Consider the following 20,055-nt stretch of genomic DNA (forward strand, 5'->3'; position numbering starts at 1 on the left):
GAAGGGCTGGGGGCGGGGCAGGGAGTGGGGCTAGTGAGCATGGTGAGAGTTGGTGAGGGGGGCAGGGCGAGAGTCCATGTGGGTGCCAGGCCAGGGTCAGTGAGGAGGGCAGGTGAGGGTTAGTGATAGGAGTGGGGCCTGTGAATGGGGTAAGTGCTGGCGAGTGGGGTGAGAGGCAGTGGGGCGGCAGGGGCAGGATCAGTCAGGAGGCGGGGTGAGGAGTGGTGAGTGGGGCGAGGTTCAGTGAGGAGGGTGAAGGGTGGGACGAGGGTTTGTGAAGGGGGTGGGACCCCGCCGTGACACGGTGACAGACCCAGCCTGGCAGAACCCCACGAAGGGAAGCGAACCCAGCAGAAGAGACAGGGGCTGCAGAAGGGACCTGGGGGTTCAGGACCTCGCTCTGAGGGAGCAGGAGACAGGCAGAGACCCAGCGAGGGGGAGTGAGTGGGCAGCTGGGAGGGCCCAGAAACAGCCCACCCTCCCTCCGCCCACCCTGAGACCTGCCATGCAGGGAGCCATGACTACCCCGGCCTGGGGCATTTCCGGAAGCCCCTGAGCCAGGCAGATGACTGCAGCCGGCTCTGCACAGGCGTGTCTGATCTGGTCCTGAGGCAAGGCCCCTGCATTAGCTGTGCGCGGCCTGGACAAAGGCGGCCCCACCTCGCAGCATGCCGGGGAGTCCATGGCTCAGAGGAGGACGGGTTTTTCTTTTCTCAGTTTCTCTCCTTTTCAGTTGACCTTTGGCTACAGGGGCTGAGCAGCCTGCTGCCCCGGTGAGTACTCGGCCGGGGCATTCACCGGTGTGGGAGGTGGGTCTTCGTCACTCACAAAAGCTACTGGGGTACAACATCTAGTGACCCACCACGCTCTCTCTTGGGGGAGAAGATGTGGGGCTAGCGCAAAAAGAGAAAAAAGGGGGGAAGTCTGGACACTTCTGTAATAATTTGTGTGGAACTTCGAGGGAAGCCATAACCCGGGGGATGGGACATCGCCCTCATCACACCCCCTTCTGGTGCTAGCAAACCAAAAAGACAAATTTCAGCAGCCAGAGAAGAGACTGTTACTGCTGAAAGTGTGTTGGTTTGTATGTGTACATACAGAGTAAATAGTTCAGTACGCTTCCCATCCGTGTGTAGTCCTTAGTGTGACGATTTGTTTAGTATATTTTAAAACCTTTCAGCTGCTTAGCGTATTCTGTAGCCTGCTAACAAGTTTTCTCCCAGTTTCGGGCTGTTCCTGAGAGAGATAAATTTGTTATATTTGAGTTGTCGTTTTGTGTGTGTGCCCTTTTTAACAGCTTAGATGTGGATAAAGCTACTACCCCAGTTAGGGGAATGTTACTCATTGGGAATCTATCTAGTACCTGGGCAGGAGCACTCCAGCTCGCAGACGGATCCAATGTGAATAAGAGGAGAAGCTGGGGAGGAGGTACTGTGGTGAGGGGACAAGGCAATTTGGAAGCTCCTTTGCCATAGTCTCCAGTGTTCAGGTTCAGTCCTGGGGTCTCACGAGCAGCTCTGAGGTCCCACAGAGGTAGGATGTCATGGATTCACAGGACTTGTGCTCTCTCTCGGCTCTGTAAGGTCCCTGGGAGGAATCCCCTTCAGCGCCACAGCCCTTATCGGGGGTCCACTCTCCCTCAGGGATTAAGCCATTGTGCATGTAGGCTGGGATTTGTCCCTCTTAGCCTGGGTGTTCTCTCTCCTGGCTTCAGGGGTATTATGATAATAAGCTTTAACACTCTAGCATCTGTTTAAATCTTCTAAGCCTACAGCTACACTAGAGAGTTTACAGCGGTGGAGCTGCAGCGATGCAGTGGTGCTGCTGTAAGCTCTCTAATGTAACCACTCTGAGTTGATGGGAGAGCTCTGCAGTTGGCTTAACTACTCCAGCCCTGTGAGCGGCAGTAACTATGTCGGTGGGAGAGCTTCTTCTGCCCACAAAGTGCTGTCCACACCGGTGCTTAGGTCAGCGTAACTTACATCACTCGGGGGTGACATTTCATACTCCTGAGCAGCATAAGTTATACTGCAGCAAGTGCTAGTGTAGACATTCCCTAAGCTAGTTTAATGTTTTTCAAGTTGTCCTGCCTTTTGTTCTGTTGTTTGACTAATTCAGACAGGTTTGCTATTTGAATAGATGTGGCGAGAGTTAAATCTCTCTTTATTTGTAGCTGCTGTGAAAGGATTTTATCTGTTAACCCAATAACCAGCTTGTCTGTGATATTTTCAAGCTTTGCATTCCCAAAATCACAGTTTTAAGCCTATATATGCGGAGCTCTTATAAAACATTCAAAACTTTCTCCTAGTTCTTGAGTTGTCTGGTGAAAACAAGCTCTTCCATAAGCCACATTTCTCTGAGATATAAAGTATGCATGAAACATAGCCAGACCCCTTTCATAGTCACCTTTGCGACTGTCTTCAGTAAAGTCAAAGGATTTAAAGATATGCTCTGCTGGCTTCCCGTAGCCTACATTAAAGAAGATACCTGCATCTCTCCAGTGTCTTTGTGCAGCTTGGCAGCAATGTGAAATCTTGTGAAATCTTGTTTCCAGTGTGTCCATGGTGAAGTTTGTGAAAATTGAAGTTCTCTGGGGCACTGAAGAGTGGCATGGTGATGAGATCCTGCAACATTTGTAGCTTTGTTCCTTCTATTTCTGTTCTTAGTGTAAGCAGAGTCAGGATGAGCTCTACCCTGACATCTGGTGGTGAATTGTGGCAAGTGTGGAAAAGAACTTCAGGGGCTGATCTTGTTTGCATAGGCACACCCACCCCGCCTAGCATGAGCCCACAGCAGCCCAAAATGGTCACTTTGGCTGCTGTCGGATCCCCAGTTTCTCTGTTATTGGAGCAGGAGGAATAAAATGTTGTTACCCTGATTATGTGAATCAAGGACAATGAAACTGTTTTATGACAGAGGGTCTCACCATCAACTAAATAGCACTCGCTAGACAACGGACATGGGTTCCAAAACCTAGTGAATTGAGGAAAGTTAGGGATAAGTTTTTGTATTTGTGGGCATGGGTGTTGTTGGAAGGTCTGATACACCAGTTCTCTGTTGTTAAAGTTCAGAGCTAGTTTTGATTCTATTATGAGTCTTGCATCTGAAGAAGTGAGGTTCTGACCCACGAAAGCTTATGCTCCCAATGCTTCTGTTAGTCTTAAAGGTGCCACAGGACTCTCTGTTGCTTTTTACAGATTCAGACTAACATGGCTAACCCTCTGATATTATGAGTCTAGTTACAGGTTGTTGAGCTGAATTCACTTTGTGCTAATAGTGCACGTGCACTGGGGCTCTCCTCCTACAAGCTGAAATTACTAAAGAGCTAAAATCACTGAGTGCTATGTTAACTAGTGGGGGAGGGGGGGGGCCTAAAATCTATTGCTAAGTGGCTGGTGGACCGGCGGTGAGCAGTTTGTGGGACAGCTGGAGTGGCTCATGGGATGGCTGATGGAGCAGAGCAGCTGGCAGAGTGGAGCAATTCATGGGATGGCTGGTGGAGTGGAGTGGCTTGCAGTGAAGGCTGCAGCAGAACCCCATGGAGAGGCGTGGCAGTTGGCCTCGGACCAGGTAAGGTGCCTCTTAACGCCCCCCCCCCCATTTCCACCCAGGCTGGGGGGGGGGGTGGTAAAACTCTGCGGACAAACTTTTGAACCCTGGTGCTGCATTGACCAGGGACAGAGACTTTTGGGTTGTTGGACTTTTGGGTGATTTTTGGGTTGCTGGACTCAAGAGACTTTTGGGGTGTTGGACTGTTGGGACTTTGGGTGATCTTTTGGATTGCTGGACTTAAGACTCCGCTCATGGTTTGTGTTATGACTCCTATTTGTGGTGTTTCCCCAACATAATGACGCATTGTTTCCCTCTTTTATTAAAAGGCTTTTGTTACACTCAGACTCTGTGCTTGCAAGAGGGGAAGTATTGCCTCTTAGAGGCATCCAGGGGGGTGGTATGTAATTGTCCCAGGTCACTGGGTGGGGGCTCGAGCCGGTTTTGTATTGTGTTATTGAAACGGAACCCCTAGATACTGAACCCAGCCCTTGTTGCTGCCAGCTCTGATGGGCAGAAGGGTTACATTAGTTTTCTCCAGACACTGTGGTGTTCTTCTGTACCAGACATGGACTGGTCAGAGCTTGCTTTTACATACCACAATCCTTTAATGCTCTATCAGATATGGTTGAGGTTAGCTTTAAAAAAGGTACAGTAACTCCCCACTTAGCGTCCTCTCGCTTAATGTTGTTTCGATCTTACGTCCCTGCTCCATTACAGAACATGCTAGTTTAAAGTTGTGCAATGCTCTGCTATAACGTCATTTGGCTACCTGCTTTGTCCACGGCTGGCAGCCCCACTATCAGCTCCCCTACGCCCCCCTCCAGCACCTCCTGCCTGCCGGCGGACCCCGCAGATCAGCGCCTTCCCCCTGCTCCCCCTGTCTCCTGCCCACGGCAATCAGCTGGTTTGTGGCATTCAGCAGGCTGGGGGGAGGGGGGAGGAGTGAGGATGTGGCGTGCAGCCTCCCCACTCCCTCCCCTGCCTCCTGAATGCTGCAAACCAGCTGATTGCTGCAGGCAGGGGACAGGAGAGGGAGGGAGAGAGGGATGGGGGAGGCTGCGCGCCGCATCCTCGCTCCTCCCCCCAGCCTCCTGAATGCCGCAAGACAGCTGATTTGCCGCGGGCAGGAGGCGGGGGGAGCAGGGGGAAGGCGCTAATCCCTGGGGGCTGCCGGTGGGCGGGAGGCATGGGGGGGGCAGGGGAGCTGATAGGGGGGCTGCCAGCCTGTTTAATATCTGTATTAAATTACTTGTTTAAAATTGTTTAAAATGTATATAATGCCTTTTGTCTGGCAAAAAATTTTTCCCTGGAACCTAATCCCCCCTATTTACATTAATTCTTATAGGGAAATTGGATTCGCTTAACATCGTTTCGCTTAAAGTCGCATTTTTCAGGACCATAACTACAACATGAAGTGAGGAGTTACTGTATTTTACACACATCACCACCTAGTGGCTGAGCAGTATAATACAGTTTAGCACTCCATTACTCAGCGTGTGGAGCTGTCACACTCCAGGTCAGGGGGAAGCCAGGCCTGAGGGGAGCAGGGTGTGGGGGTCCTTCACCGAAGCAGGCAGTGTGAAAGCAGGTGGCTTGGTTTGAAAGGGCTGGTGCAGTGTCACTGGTTCTGATGTCGCTCACCAGGTCTTGTCTTTTGTTGGCTACTTAGGGCTCTTCTGCACTGGAAACATTACAGTGGCACAGTGGCAGCTCTGCAGCTACAGTGCTTCTGTGTAGATGCGACCGATGCCGACAGGAGTGGCAGGAGGGTCAATCCACCTCCCTGAGAGGCAGTAGAGAGGTCACTGAAATACAACATGCAGCCGAGTCTTTTCTCTCAGTGCATCAAGAGATGGCAGGGGAGAGCTCACTCAGGCCACTGCTTATATCAGCCAGTGTTTGGAGATCCCCAAGGTGTCCAGCCATGGAGACAGAGACTTACCTCATCTCTTTGCTTTCTTTCAGCTTCCATGACAGGATTCCCCATGGCAGGTAAATACAAACATAGAGGGTGCGGGGTCTGTCCGTATGTGTGGGGTGCATGCTGCAGTGTGCAGCTATCTCATAAATTGGGGTGAGGAAGGGAAGAGTTAAGGTTATTTAATCTAGTCGTTCAAGTGTAGGACTGGAGACCTGGGTTCAAATCCTGCCTCCGCCACACTCACTCCATGGTCTCAGCCTATCAATTCCTCACTACGTGCCTCAGTTTCCCCACCAGTGAATTGTTAACAAAGGGGCTGTGTGGCAGAGTGAACAGAGCACAGGGCATTCTGGCTGTGGGGTACCTGTGGAAATGCCCCAGCCATTCAGCGTCTCAAGTGCTCCCCCTTGCCCAGTAAGGCTGATTGAAATTTGGGCTCTGGCAGTGGCTGGATGAGCCACATCAGTCTGGGGTGAGCCCAGATTTACCCTGGGGTATGATCTGCCCCAACAGATATTTTTGCCTTTAGTTATTGTTAGAGCTGTTTCAGCTTAGCTCTGGCTGTGTCTGGTGAGTGGCCCCACCCCTGCAAAGGGCAAGTGGAGGTGCTGTGTACCTACACTGGGGCGCTGTGATGCTAGCTGGGGCCTGCGGGAGGTGGGGGTGGGGTACCAGGAGCTGGGCTGCCGAGGTGCCGTCACCACAGGAGGGTGTTCTATTCAGCACGGGACCAGCCCTGTTTGTCTGGACACTGTGGAATATAGAGGAGCTGAGTCAGCCCCAGTCAGGGCCAGTGGAGGCTTTGGAGGAGCAGAACTACAGGCCCACGAGGCTGCTGCTGTTGGCTCCGGTCAGGCAGGGGCGTCGGGGCACAGACGGGGAGGGAGCCCAGGCAGGGGCAAAGGGCAGTTCAGTCTCCTGACCTGTTTTGCCCTTTGGCTGGCCTGGCCTGCACACACCTGTCCTGTCATGGAGGGGAATTAACCCCAGCAGCTCATTTCACATTTTGGGCATCAGAGAGCTGCAATGGCTGCGACTTCCACTCACTACCAGCTTGGACCCAGGGCCCCAGACATGAAAGCCCAGTGCCTGTTCCCCCCACGCCAGCCACTGCCCCTGCCTGAGCTGGGGCCAAACGGGAACCGGTGCCCTCCAGGGGAAAAGCTCCAGGTCTCCTTCCCCCAACGTACTGCATCAGCTCATCCCCCTCGCACAGACTGTACTGGAGCCAGAGTCCCCTGGAGGGAAAGACCCTGTGTCCCATTTTCCATCCCATGAGTGAGCCATTCCCCCCTGCCTGGGGCTGGATCAGAGCTGGTGACCTCCAGAGAGGAACCCCCCAGTGTCCCATTCCCAGCCCCCCTGAGCCAGCCAGTCTGCCACACTGGGACTGAATGGGAGCCAGAGCAAACTATAGGGAACAAGCCCAAAATTCCTTTTCTCTAGCCCATCCCTGAGTGTTTTTCACCTTGGGTGTTTGCATCTCAGAACTGGTTCAGCTCCGACTGGTGAATGGCCCGAGTCGCTGCGCTGGGAGGGTCGAGGTGCTTCACAACCAGCAGTGGGGAACCATGTGTGATGACAACTGGGATTTAACTGAGGCCAGAGTCGTGTGCAAGCAGCTGGGCTGTGGGACGGCGTTAGCAGCCCCAGGCAGGGCTAACTTTGGGCGAGGATCAGACCGCATCTGGCTGGATGACGTAAACTGCACAGGGAGAGAAGCTGCCTTTTCCGATTGCAGAGCTCTGCCTTGGGGACACAATAACTGTGATCACGGAGAAGATGCCGGTGTTGTGTGCTCAGGTAACCTTCATCTACAACCCTGCCTGTTGCAGGGAGGAGGGTGGGAAGCTCATTATGGGGCATAGTCCCCTCACAGCCAGTGCTGACACCAGCATGGTGCTTGGGGCCTGTGCTTCAGGGAGCAATATGGCAGTTCCTGTAGGGAGCGCTCTGTCTGTGCCCAATGCGGGGCAGCTCCCCAACTCCCTCCGCCACAGGCCACAGAAGCGGTGCCCTCTAGTCCTTGTGGGGGGGTGACGTCTCTCCAGGGTGGCAATAGGCACACTTCACCCTTCGGCCCTCCCAGAGTCCCTCTGCAGCACCCAGTCCCTGTCCTGCTGGGCATTCACAGAAGTCACAGATCTGCTGCTCCCAAAGGAACAGGGTCCCAAGGTGACCAGTTCCACCTCCCATCTCTGCCCTGATCAACGCATAGCTCTAGATCCCTTCATAGTCACACCAAGGACAAGTGATTTCACAGAGTGTAGCGATTCGAGGGGTAGCAAGGAGACGGGTTGGAAAGAAATGGTTCCATGGCCAATAAAATCATACCACGCTGACTAGAGCCTAGACTCATTGAACGAGATACTTTTCTGTCTGGTAGAGCAACACTCACCCCACAGTCCTTCCAGGGTTTTACTCCAGGCTTGGCTGTGATCTCCTGTTCCTGAGACAAACGCTGTCAGCCACCTCCTGGTGAAAGGGAGCTCTTGTCCCCTCTCCTCTTTCTTTGTAGGTACAGACCATTGTCTCTTCCAGAGGAGGTCTCTCTTCGGAGACTTGTGCTGAGGGTCCTTTGTCTTTGTAAATTCTCAGGCCCCCGCTAGGCCCAGACAGTGACTATAGTTTGTCTCCATGGCTGTGCTTTGTTCTATGTGCTGATTGGCTCAGCCGAAGGGATTGCCATGGCGCAGGTGACAAGCTTCACTTCAACACTTCTGGATCCTCATATTCTATATTTTACATCTCTCTTCAACTATGTCCCATACAAACATCTTGCCCCCACTAGGGTGATCAGTGGGCTGCTGTCTCTTGGTAGAGACCTCACATACCACCTCTGGTGAGCTATTGTGCATATATCTCACCCAGGGGATCCCCGAATAACTCCAGGCAAACCTGTGCCCTCTGCCAGTTGGCATATATGTATCTCTGGGCCAGACTCCTCTGTGGCACATCGGGGACTCGGGTAACTGCAGCTTCCACTGGTTGGATTTGGTGTCACTGGAGCCTGCAGCCGCTCATTCAAACTAAAAATCCAGGGCCAATTTCTGAAGAGTCCGGTTCCCAATCACTGTGTTCCGGTGGATTTGCATTTCAGATAATGAATCCTGAAGTTGTAACTTCCCCAAGAGGTGGACACAGGAGACGCAATTCCTCCTAACTTCCTGTCCGATTACATATTTCCCGATCCTGTTTCTCAGCTGCCCTGTCCTACCCCAGAAGTGGCTGCATGTCAGAGGGGGGAGTCTTCTTCTTCTGGGTATTTCACAAGTGGATAGCTACGTAACCCTATGTATCTACGAATACCAGCAGCAGGAGTGAGGGTGTAAATCTGTTCCCCGGGAGGTTCCTGCCAGCAGTCCAGGGGGAGATCTTTTTAATTAAGTGCTCTAGTGGGAGCAGTGCGTCAGACTGCCGTCCAGTCTGCCTATCTAGGTGACAGCTGGCTGGGAGGGGAGTGGACAAACTTCGACATTGCCCAAGTGATTAGCCTGGTCAGTGGTGGGGAGCTCTTCAAAGGCAGTGGCTGTGTGCAGAGACCGGTCAGATCCGTTGGCGGGAGGCACTACGTTTCCCAGCGAACAAGAGATCAGATGCAGAGGAACCTCCCTGAGTGTTTTTTCCCTTGCGTGTTTGCATCTCAGAACTGGCTCAGCTCCGACTGGTGAACGGCCCGAGTCGCTGCGCTGGGAGGGTCGAGGTGCTTCACGATCAGTTGTGGGGAACCGTGTGTGATGACAGCTGGGACATAACTGATGCTGGAGTCGTGTGCAGGCAGCTGGGCTGTGGGACGGCGTTAGCAGCCCCAGGCGTGGCTAACTTTGGGCGAGGATCAGACCGTATCTGGCTGGATGACGTCAAGTGCAACGGGACAGAAACTGCCCTCTCCAATTGCAGAGCTCTGCCTTGGGGACACAATAACTGTAACCACGGAGAAGATGCCGGTGTTGTGTGCTCAGGTAACCTTCATCTACCACCCTGCCTGTTGCAGGGAGGAGGGTGGGAAGCTCATTATGCGGCATTGTCCCCTCACACCCAGTGCTGACCCTAGCATGGTGCTTCGGGCCTGTGATTCAGGGAGCAATATGGCAGTTCCTTTAGGGAGCGCTCTCCTCTCAGTCTGTGCTGACCCTAATTCCACTGTGCGGTTCTATGGGCCTGTGCTGCAGGGAGCGATGCGGAGGCTCACTAGGGGACACTCATGCTCTCCCCTTGATGTCAGTGCTGGCCCCAAAGGGGGCCTGTGCTGCAGGTAGGGGTGTGTGAGTAGAGGGTTCTCTCCCTTTGCAGTTGTGCTGGCCTTAATGCCCTAGTGTGGTGCCATGGGCCCCTGGCATGAGGAAGCCTTGTCTGTGCCTGATGCGGGGCAGCTCCCCAACTCCCTCGGCCACAGGCCACAGAAGCGGTGCCCTCTAGTCCTTGTGGGGGGTGACGTCTCTCCAGGTTGGCAATAGGCACACTTCACCCTTCGGCCCTCCCAGAGTCCCTCTGCAGCACCCAGTCCCTGTCCTGCTGGGCATTCACAGAAGTCACAGATCTGCTGCTCCCAAAGGAACAGGGTCCCAAGATGACCAGTTCCACCTCCTATCTCTGCCCCGATCAACACACAGTTCTAGATCCCTTCATAGTCACACCAAGGACAAGTGATTTCAGAGTGTAGTGAGTCGAGGGGTAGCAAGGAGACGGGTTGGAAAGAAATGGTTCCATGGCCAATAAAATCATACCACGCTGACTAGAGCCTAGACTCATTGAACGAGATACTTTTCTGTCTGGTAGAGCAACGCTCACCCCACAGTCCTTCCAGGGTTTTACTCCAGGCTTGGCTGTGATCTCCTGTTCCTGAGACAAACGCTGTCAGCCACCTCCTGGTGAAAGGGAGCTCTTGTCCCCTCTCCTCTTTCTTTGTAGGTACAGACCATTGTCTCTTCCAGAGGAGGTCTCTCTTCGGAGACTTGTGCTGAGGATCCTTTGTCTTTGTAAATTCTCAGGCCCCCACTGTGCCCAGACAGTGAATACAGCCTGTCTCCATGGCTGTGCTTTGTTCTATGTGCTGATTGGCTTAGCCGAAGGGATTGCCATGGCACAGGTGACAAGCTTCACTTCAACACTTCTGGATCCTCATATTCTATATTTTACATCTCTCTTCAACTATGTCCCATACAAACATCTTGCTCCCACTAGGGGGATCAGTGGGCTGCTGTCTCTTGGTAGAGACCTCACATACCACCTCTGGTGAGCTATTGTGCATATATCTCACCCAGGGGATCCCCGAATAACTCCAGGCAAACCTGTGCCCTCTGCCAGTTGGCGTCTATTTATCTCTGGGCCAGACTCCTCTGCGGCACATTGGAGACCTGGGTAAATGCAGCTTCCACTGGTTGGATTTGGTGTCACTGGAGCCTGCAGCCGCTCATTCAAACTAAAAATCCAGGGCCAATTTCTGGAGTCCGGTTCCCAATCACTGTGTTCCGGTGGATTTGCATTTCAGGGAATGAATCCTGAAGTTAAAATAACAGGAGTACTCCTGAAGTTGTAACTTCCCCAAGAGCTGGACACAGGAGACGCAATTCTTCCTAACTTCCTGTCCGATTACATATTTCCCGATTCTGTTTCTCAGCTGCCCTGTCCTACCCCAGAAGTGGCTGCAAGTCAGAGGGGGGAGTCTTCTTCTTCTGGGTATTTCACAAGTGGATAGCTACGTAACTCTATGTATCTACGAATACCAGCAGCAGGAGTGAGGGTGTAAATCTGTTCCCCGGGAGGTTCCTGCCAGCAGTCCAGGGGGAGATCTTTTTAATTAAGTGCTCTAGTGGGAGCAGTGGGTCAGACTGCCGTCCAGTCTGCCTAACTAGGTGACAGCTGGCTGGGAGGGGAGTCGACAAACTTCAAAATTGCCCAAGTGATTAGCCTGGTCAGTGGTGAGGAGCTCTTCAAAGGCAGTGGCTGTGTGCAGAGACCGGTCAGATCTGTTGGTGGGAGGCACTACATTCCCCAGCGACACGAGAGATCAGATGCAGAGGAACCTCCCTGAGTGTTTTTTCCCTTGGGTGTTTGCATCTCAGAACTGGCTCAGCTCCGACTGGTGAATGGCCCGAGTCGCTGCGCTGGGAGGGTTCAAGTGCTTCACGAGCAGTTGTGGGGAACCGTGTGTGATGACAGCTGGGACATAACTGATGCTGGAGTCGTGTGCAGGCAGCTGGGCTGTGGGACGGCGTTATCAGCCCCAGGCAGGGCTAACTTTGGGCGAGGATCAGACCGTATCTGGCTGGATGACGTCAAGTGCGACGGGACAGAAACTGCCCTCTCCAATTGCAGAGCTCTGCCTTGGGGACACAATAACTGTGATCACGGAGAAGATGCCGGTGTTGTGTGCTCAGGTAACCTTCATCTACCACCCTGCCTGTTGCAGGGAGGAGGGTGGGAAGCTCATTATGGGGCATTGTCCCCTCACACCCAGTGCTGACCCCAGCATTGTGCTTGGGGCCTGTGCTTCAGGGAGCAATATAGCAGTTCCTGTAGGAAGCGCTCTCCTCTCAGTCTGTGCTGACCCTAATTCCACTGTGCGGTTCTATGGGCCTGTGCTGCAGGGAGCGATGCGGGGGCTCACTAGGGGACACTCATGCTCTCCCCTTGATGTCAGTGCTGGCCCCAAAGGGGGCCTGTGCTGCAGGTAGGGGTGTGTGAGTAGAGGGTTCTCTCCCTTTGCAGTTGTGCTGGCCTTAATGCCCTAGTGTGGTGCCATGGGCCCCTGGCATGAGGAAGCCCTGTCTGTGCCCAATGCGGGGCAGCTCCCCAACTCCCTCCGCCGCAGGCCACAGAAGCGGTGCCCTCTAGTCCTTGTGGGGGGTGACGTCTCTCCAGGTTGGCAATAGGCACACTTCACCCTTCGGCCCTCCCAGAGTCCCTCTGCAGCACCCAGTCCCTGTCCTGCTGGGCATTCACAGAAGTCACAGATCTGCTGCTCCCAAAGGAACAGGGTCCCAAGGTGACCAGTTCCACCTCCCATCTCTGCCCTGATCAACGCATAGCTCTAGATCCCTTCATAGTCACACCAAGGACAAGTGATTTCACAGAGTGTAGCGATTCGAGGGGTAGCAAGGAGACGGGTTGGAAAGAAATGGTTCCATGGCCAATAAAATCATACCACGCTGACTAGAGCCTAGACTCATTGAACGAGATACTTTTCTGTCTGGTAGAGCAACGCTCACCCCACAGTCCTTCCAGGGTTTTACTCCAGGCTTGGCTGTGATCTCCTGTTCCTGAGACAAACGCTGTCAGCCACCTCCTGGTGAAAGGGAGCTCTTGTCCCCTCTCCTCTTTCTTTGTAGGTACAGACCATTGTCTCTTCCAGAGGAGGTCTCTCTTCGGAGACTTGTGCTGAGGGTCCTTTGTCTTTGTAAATTCTCAGGCCCCCGCTAGGCCCAGACAGTGACTATAGTTTGTCTCCATGGCTGTGCTTTGTTCTATGTGCTGATTGGCTCAGCCGAAGGGATTGCCATGGCGCAGGTGACAAGCTTCACTTCAACACTTCTGGATCCTCATATTCTATATTTTACATCTCTCTTCAACTGTGTCCCATACAAACATCTTGCCCCCACTAGGGTGATCAGTGGGCTGCTGTCTCTTGGTAGAGACCTCACATACCACCTCTGGTGAGCTATTGTGCATATATCTCACCCAGGGGATCCCCGAATAACTCCAGGCAAACCTGTGCCCTCTGCCAGTTGGCATATATGTATCTCTGGGCCAGACTCCTCTGTGGCACATCGGGGACTCGGGTAACTGCAGCTTCCACTGGTTGGATTTGGTGTCACTGGAGCCTGCAGCCGCTCATTCAAACTAAAAATCCAGGGCCAATTTCTGAAGAGTCCGGTTCCCAATCACTGTGTTCCGGTGGATTTGCATTTCAGATAATGAATCCTGAAGTTGTAACTTCCCCAAGAGGTGGACACAGGAGACGCAATTCCTCCTAACTTCCTGTCCGATTACATATTTCCCGATCCTGTTTCTCAGCTGCCCTGTCCTACCCCAGAAGTGGCTGCATGTCAGAGGGGGGAGTCTTCTTCTTCTGGGTATTTCACAAGTGGATATCTATGTAACCCTATGTATCTACGAATACCAGCGCCAGGAGTGAGGGTGTAAATCTGTTCCCTGGGAGGTTCCTGCCAGCAGTCCAGGGAGTGATCTTTTTAATTAAGTGCTCTAGTGGGAGCAGTGGGTCAGACTGCCTAACTCGGTGACAGCTGGCTGGGAGGGGAGTGGACAAACTTCGACATTGCCCAAGTGATTAGCCTGGTCAGTGGTGGGGAGCTCTTCAAAGGCAGTGGCTGTGTGCAGAGACCGGTCAGATCCATTGGCGGGAGGCACTACGTTCCCCAGCGACACGAGAGATCAGATGCAGAGGAACCTCCCTGAGTGTTTTTTTCCCTTGGGTGTTTGCATCTCAGAACTCGCTCAGCTCCGACTGGTGAACGGCCCGAGTCGCTGCGCTGGGAGGGTCGAGGTGCTTCACGATCAGTTGTGGGGAACCGTGTGTGATGACAACTGGGACATAACTGATGCTGGAGTCGTGTGCAGGCAGCTGGGCTGTGGGACGGCGTTATCAGCCCCAGGCGCGGCTAACTTTGGGCGAGGATCAGATCGTATCTGGCTGGATGACGTCAAGTGCAGAGGGACAGAAACTGCCCTCTCAAATTGCAGGGCTCGGCCTTGTGGACACAATAACTGTAACCACGGAGAAGATGCCGGTGTTGTGTGCTCAGGTAACCTTCATCTACCACCCTGCCTGTTGCAGGGAGGAGGGTGGGAAGCTCATTATGGGGCATTATCCCCTCACACCCAGTGCTGACCCCAGCATTGTGCTTGGGTCCTGTGCTTCAGGGAGCAATATGGCGGTTCCTGTAGGGAGCACTCTCCTCTCAGTCTGTGCTGACCCTAATTCCCCTGTGCGGTTCTATGGGCCTGTTTTGCAGGGAGCAATGCAGGGGCTCAGTATGGGACACTCATGCTCTCCCCTTGATGTCAGTGCTGGCCCCAAAGGGGGCCTGTGCTGCAGGTAGGGGTGTGTGAGTAGAGGGTTCTCTCCCTTTGCAGTTGTGCTGGCCCTAATGCCCTAGTGTGGTGCCATGGGCCCCTGGAATGAGGAAGCCTTGTCTGTGCCCGATGCGGGGCAGCTCCCCGACTCCCTCTGCCACAGGCCACAGAAGCGGTGCCCTCTAGGCCTTGTGGGGGAGTTACCTCTCTCTAGGCTGGCAATAGGCACACTTCAGCCTTCGGCCCTCCCAGAGTTCCTCTGCAGCACCCAGTCCCTGTCTTGCTGGGCATTCACAGAAGTCACAGATCTGCTGCTCCCAAAGGAACAGGGTCCCAAGGTGACCAGTTCCACCTCCCATCTCTGCCCTGATCAACACACAGCTCTAGATCCCTTCATAGTCACACCAAGGACAAGTGATTTCACAGAGTGTAGCGATTTGAGGGGTAGCAAGGAGATGGGTTGTAAATGTAACCCTTTTGCCAGGCTGAGTTGATAGCAGCAAGGCCCGGGTTCAGTACATAGGTGTCCCCTCCCTACAGCATAACACAAAACCAGGTCGAGCTCCCACCCAGTGACCTGGGGAAATCTTACACACACCCCTGGGCGCCTCGAAGAGTCAATACTTCCCCTCTCGCAAGCACAGAGTCCGGTGAAGGAGAAAATGTTTAATAACATGAGGTGAACGACATAGCATTAAATTGGGAAAACACCACAACTAGAGTTCATAGACCAAACCATGAGCAAAGACCCACCCCAGCAAATTGGGCTGTGTCCTTTCCCATTGGTTCTTGAAACCAAAAACCCCCAAATCACCCAAAGTCCCAAAAGTCCAACAACCGCCAAAGTCTCTGTCCCTGGTCAGTCCAGCCCCAGAGTTCAAAGGGGGTGGGCGAGCAGGGTGTTAAGGGGCACCTTACGTGATCTGAGGCCGACCGGCTGCCTCTCCGTGGGGTTCCGCCGCAGCCTTCACCACGATCTGCTCCACTCCACCAGCCGTCCTGTGAGCCGCTCCTGCCATCCCACGGACTGCTCTGCTTTACCAGCTGCTCCGCTCTGCTCACCGACCTGTAAGCCACTCCAGCCATCCCCCCAAACAGCTTGGCTCCGCTCCGCTAGCCGTTCCTTGGGCCGCTCCAACCATCCCCGCAAGGCTCCGCTCTGCTAGCTGCTCCTCCAGCCATCCCCGCAAACTGCTCCGCCAGCTGCTTAGCAATATAGCTTCAGGCTCCCCCACTAGTTAACAGAGCACTCAGTGATCTCAGCTATTAGTAACTTTAGCTCTTTTGTGATTTCAGCTAGTAGTAGGGGAACCTCAGTGCTGGTGCACTATTGGCCCAAAATGACTTCAGCTCAGAAGCCTGTAACTAGATTCCTAATGGAATCAAAGTTAGCTCTGACATTCAACAATGGTGAGAGAAAAAAGATACAATTGGTGTTTCAGACTCACAAAGGGCACAACCAGACACAAATACCTGCCCCCAACCTTTCTCAATTCACTAGGTTTTGTAACCCATGCCCCTTGTCAAGCAAGTGCTACTTAGTTAATGGTGAGTCCTTCTGTCATACAACAGTTCCACTGGCCTTGATTCACAGAATCAGGGTAACAAAACTTTATTCTTCCTTCCCCAATAACGGAGAAACTGGGGATCCCACACCAGCCAAAGTAACCACTTTCAGTTGCTGTTGTCTCATGCCAGGCGGGTGGGTGTGCCTATGCAAACAAGATCAGCCCCTGGAGTTCTTTTCCACACTCGCCATAATTCACCACCAGATGTCAGGGTAGAGTTCATCCTGACTCTGCTTACATAAACAATTGGTTCCATGGCCAATAAAATCATACCACGCTGACTAGACCCTAGACTCATTGAACGAGATACTTTTCTGTCTGGTAGAGCAACGCTCACCCTACAGGCCTTCCAGGGTTTTACTCCAGGCTTGGCTGTGATCTCCTGTTCCTGAGACAAATGCTGTCAGCCACCTCCTGGGTGAAAGGGAGCTCTTGTCCCCTCTCCTCTTTCTTTGTAGGTACAGACCATTCTCTCTTCCCAGAGGAGGTCTCTCTTCGGAGACTTGTGCCGAGGGTCCTTTGTCTTTGTAAATTCTCAGGTCCCCACTGGGCCCAGACAGTGACTATAGCCTGTCTCCATGGCTGTGCTTTGTTCTATGTGCTGATTGGCTCAGCCGAAGGGATTGCCATGGCGCAGGTGACAAGCTTCACTTCAACACTTCTGGATCCTCATATTCTATATTTTACATCTCTCTTCAACTATGTCCCATACAAACATCTTGCCCCCACTAGGGTGATCAGTGGGCTGCTGTCTCTTGGTAGAGACCTCACATACCACCTCTGGTGAGCTATTGAGCATATATCTCACCCAGGGGATCCCCGAATAACTCCAGGCAAACCTGTGCCCTCTGCCAGTTGGTGTCTATTTATCTCTGGGCCAGACTCCTCTGCGGCACATAGGGGACATGGGTAACTGAAGCTTCCACTGGTTGGATTTGGTGTCACTGGAGCCTGCAGCCGCTCATTCAAACTAAAAATCCAGGGCCAATTTCTGAAGAGTCCGGTTCCCAATCACTGTGTTCCGGCGGATTTGCATTTTAGGGAATTAGTCCTGAAGTTGTAACTTCCCCAAGAGCTGGACACAGGAGACGCAATTCTTCTTCACTTCCTGTCCTATTACATATTTCCCTATCCTGTTTCTCAGCTGCCCTGTCCTACTCCAGAAGTGGCTGCATGTCAGTGGGGGGAATCTTTTACTTCTGGGTATGTCACAAGTGGATATCTACGTAACCCTATGTATCTACGAATACCAGCAGCAGGAGTGAGGGTGTAAATCTGTTCCCTGGGAGGTTCCTGCCAGCAGTCCAGGGGGTGATCTTTTTAATTAAGTGCTCTAGTGGGAGCAGTGGGTCAGTCTGCCTAACTAGGTGACAGCTGGCTGGGAGGGGAGTGGACAAACTTCGACATTGCCCAAGTGATTAGCCTGGTCAGTGGTGGGGAGCCTATCAAAGCCAGTGGCTGTGTGCAGAGACCGGTCAGATCCGTTGGCAGGAGGTGCTACGTTCCCCAGCGACACGAGAGATCAGATGCAGAGGAATGTCCCTGAGTGTTTTTTCCCTTGGGTGTTTGCATCTCAGAACTGGCTCAGCTCCGACTGGTGAACGGCCCGAGTCACTGCGCTGGGAGGGTTGAAGTGTTTCACGATCAGTTGTGGGGAACCGTGTGTGATGACAGCTGGGACATAACTGATGCTGGAGTCGTGTGCAGGCAGCTGGGCTGTGGGACGGCGTTATCAGCCCCAGGCGCGGCTAACTTTGGGCGAGGATCAGATCGTATCTGGCTGGATGACGTCAAGTGCAGAGGGACAGAAACTGCCCTCTCAAATTGCAGGGCTCGGCCTTGGGGACACAATAACTGTACCCACGGAGAAGATGCCGGTGTTGTGTGCTCAGGTAACCTTCATCTACCACCCTGCCTATTGCAGGGAGGAGGGTGGGAAGCTCATTATGGGGCATTGTCCCCTCACACCCAGTGCTGACCCCAGCATGGTGCTTGGGGCCTGTGCTTCAGGTAGCAATATGGCGGTTCCAGTAGGGAGCGCTCTCCTCTCAGTCTGTGCTGACCCTAATTCCCCTGTGCAGTTCTATGGGCCTGTACTGCAGGGAGCGGTGCGGGGTCTCAGTAGGGGAGGCTCATGCTCTCCCCTTGATGTCAGTGCTGGCCCCAAAGGGGGCCTGTGCTGCATGTAGGGGTGTGTGAGTAGAGGGTTCTCTCCCTTTGCAGTTGTGCTGGCCCTAATGCCCTAGTGTGGTGCCATGGGTCCCTAGCATGAGGAAGCCTTGTCTGTGCCGGATGCGGGGCAGCTCCCCGACTCCCTCCGCCACAGGCCACAGAAGCGGTGCCCTCTAGTCCTTGTGGGGGGTGACGTCTCTCCAGGTTGGCAATAGGCATACTTCACCCTTCGGACCTTCCAGAGTCCCTCTGCAGCACCCAGTCCCTGTCCTGCTGGGCATTCACAGAAGTCACAGATCTGCTGCTCCCAAAGGAACAGGGTCCCAAGGTGACCAGTTCCACCTCCCATCTCTGTCCCGATCAACACACAGCTCTAGATCCCTTCATAGTCACACCAAGGACAAGTGATTTCACAGGGTGTAGCGATTCGAGGGGTAGCAAGGAGACGGGCTGGAAAGAAATGGTTCCATGGCCAATAAAATCATACCACGCTGACTAGAGCCTAGACTCATTGAACGAGATACTTTTCTGTCTGGTAGAGCAGCGCTCACCCCACAGTCCTTCCAGGGTTTTCCTCCAGGTTTGGCTGTGATCTCCTGTTTCTGAGACAAATGCTGTCAGCCACCTCCTGGGTGAAAGGGAGCTCATGTCCCCTCTCCTCTTTCTTTGTAGGTACAGACCATTGTCTCTTCCCAGAGGAGGTCTCTCTTCTGAGACTTGTGCCGAGGGTCCTTTGTCTTTGTAAATTCTCAGGCCCCCACTAGGCCCAGACAGTGACTATCGTTTGTCTCCATGGCTGTGCTTTGTTCTATGTGCTGATTGGCTCAGCCGAAGGGATTGCCATGGCGCAGGTGACAAGCTTCACTTCAACACTTCTGGAGCCTCATATTCCATATTTTACATCTCTCTTCAACTATGTCCCATACAAACATCTTGCCCCCACTAGGGGGATCTGTGGGCTGCTGTCTCTTGGTAGAGACCTCACATACCACCTCTGGTGATCTATTGTGCATATATCTCACCCAGGGGATCCCCGAATAACTCCAGGCAAACCTGTGCCCTCTGCCAGTTGGCGTCTATTTATCTATCTCTGGGCCAGACTCCTCTGCGGCACATTGGGGAACTGGGTAACTGCAGCTTCCACTGGCTGGATTTGGTGTCAATGGATCCTGCAGCCGCTCACTCCAATTAAAAATCCAGGGCCAATTTCTGAAGAGTCCGGTTCCCAATCACTGTGTTCCTGTGGATTTGCATTTCAGGGAATTAGTCCTGAAGTTGTAACTTCCCCAAGAGCTGGACACAGGAGATGCAATTCTTCCTCACTTCCTGTCCTATTACATATTTCCCTATCCTGTTTCTCAGCTGCCCTGTCCTACCCCAGAAGTAGCTGCATGTCAGTGGGGGGGGGGGGAGTCTTCTTCTTCTGGGTTTGTCACAAGTGGATATCTATGTAACCCTATGTATCTACGAATACCAGCGCCAGGAGTGAGGGTGTAAATCTGTTCCCTGGGAGGTTCCTGCCAGCAGTCCAGGGAGTGATCTTTTTAATTAAGTGCTCTAGTGGGAGCAGTAGGTCAGACTGCCGTCCAGTCTGCCTAACTAGGTGACAGCTGGCTGGGAGGGGAGTCGACAAACTTCGACATTGCCCAAGTGATTAGCCTGGTCAGTGGTGGGGAGCTCTTCAAAGGCAGTGGCTGTGTGCAGAGACCGGTCAGATCCGTTGGTGGGACACGCTACGTTCCCCAGCGACACGAGAGATCAGATGCAGAGGAATGTCCCTGAGTGTTTTTTCCCTTGGGTGTTTGC

At 53.2% G+C, this 20,055-nt stretch overlaps 1 protein-coding gene across 1 annotated transcript; it reads left to right on the forward strand.

Moving 5' to 3' along the window:
* Positions 1-5,522: 5,522 nt before the first annotated feature.
* Positions 5,523-12,857, forward strand: LOC135892877 (deleted in malignant brain tumors 1 protein-like). Its single transcript, XM_065420645.1, has 5 exons — positions 5,523-5,544; positions 6,962-7,276; positions 9,121-9,435; positions 11,539-11,853; positions 12,805-12,857. The coding sequence occupies exons 1-5, from the start codon at positions 5,523-5,525 to the stop codon at positions 12,855-12,857; spliced, it is 1,020 nt and encodes a 339-aa protein (XP_065276717.1).
* Positions 12,858-20,055: the final 7,198 nt, after the last annotated feature.

Source organism: Emys orbicularis, chromosome 21, assembly GCF_028017835.1.
Source record: "Emys orbicularis isolate rEmyOrb1 chromosome 21, rEmyOrb1.hap1, whole genome shotgun sequence".
NCBI lineage: Eukaryota > Metazoa > Chordata > Testudines > Emydidae > Emys > Emys orbicularis.

Coding starts and splice junctions, on each gene's coding strand:
- LOC135892877 (XM_065420645.1), top strand. CDS start 5,523: ATGACAGGATTCCCCATGGCAG. Junction 5,545..6,961: donor GACAGGATTCCCCATGGCAG/GTAAATACAAAC, acceptor TTTGCATCTCAG/AACTGGTTCAGCTCCGACTG. Junction 7,277..9,120: donor TGCCGGTGTTGTGTGCTCAG/GTAACCTTCATC, acceptor TTTGCATCTCAG/AACTGGCTCAGCTCCGACTG.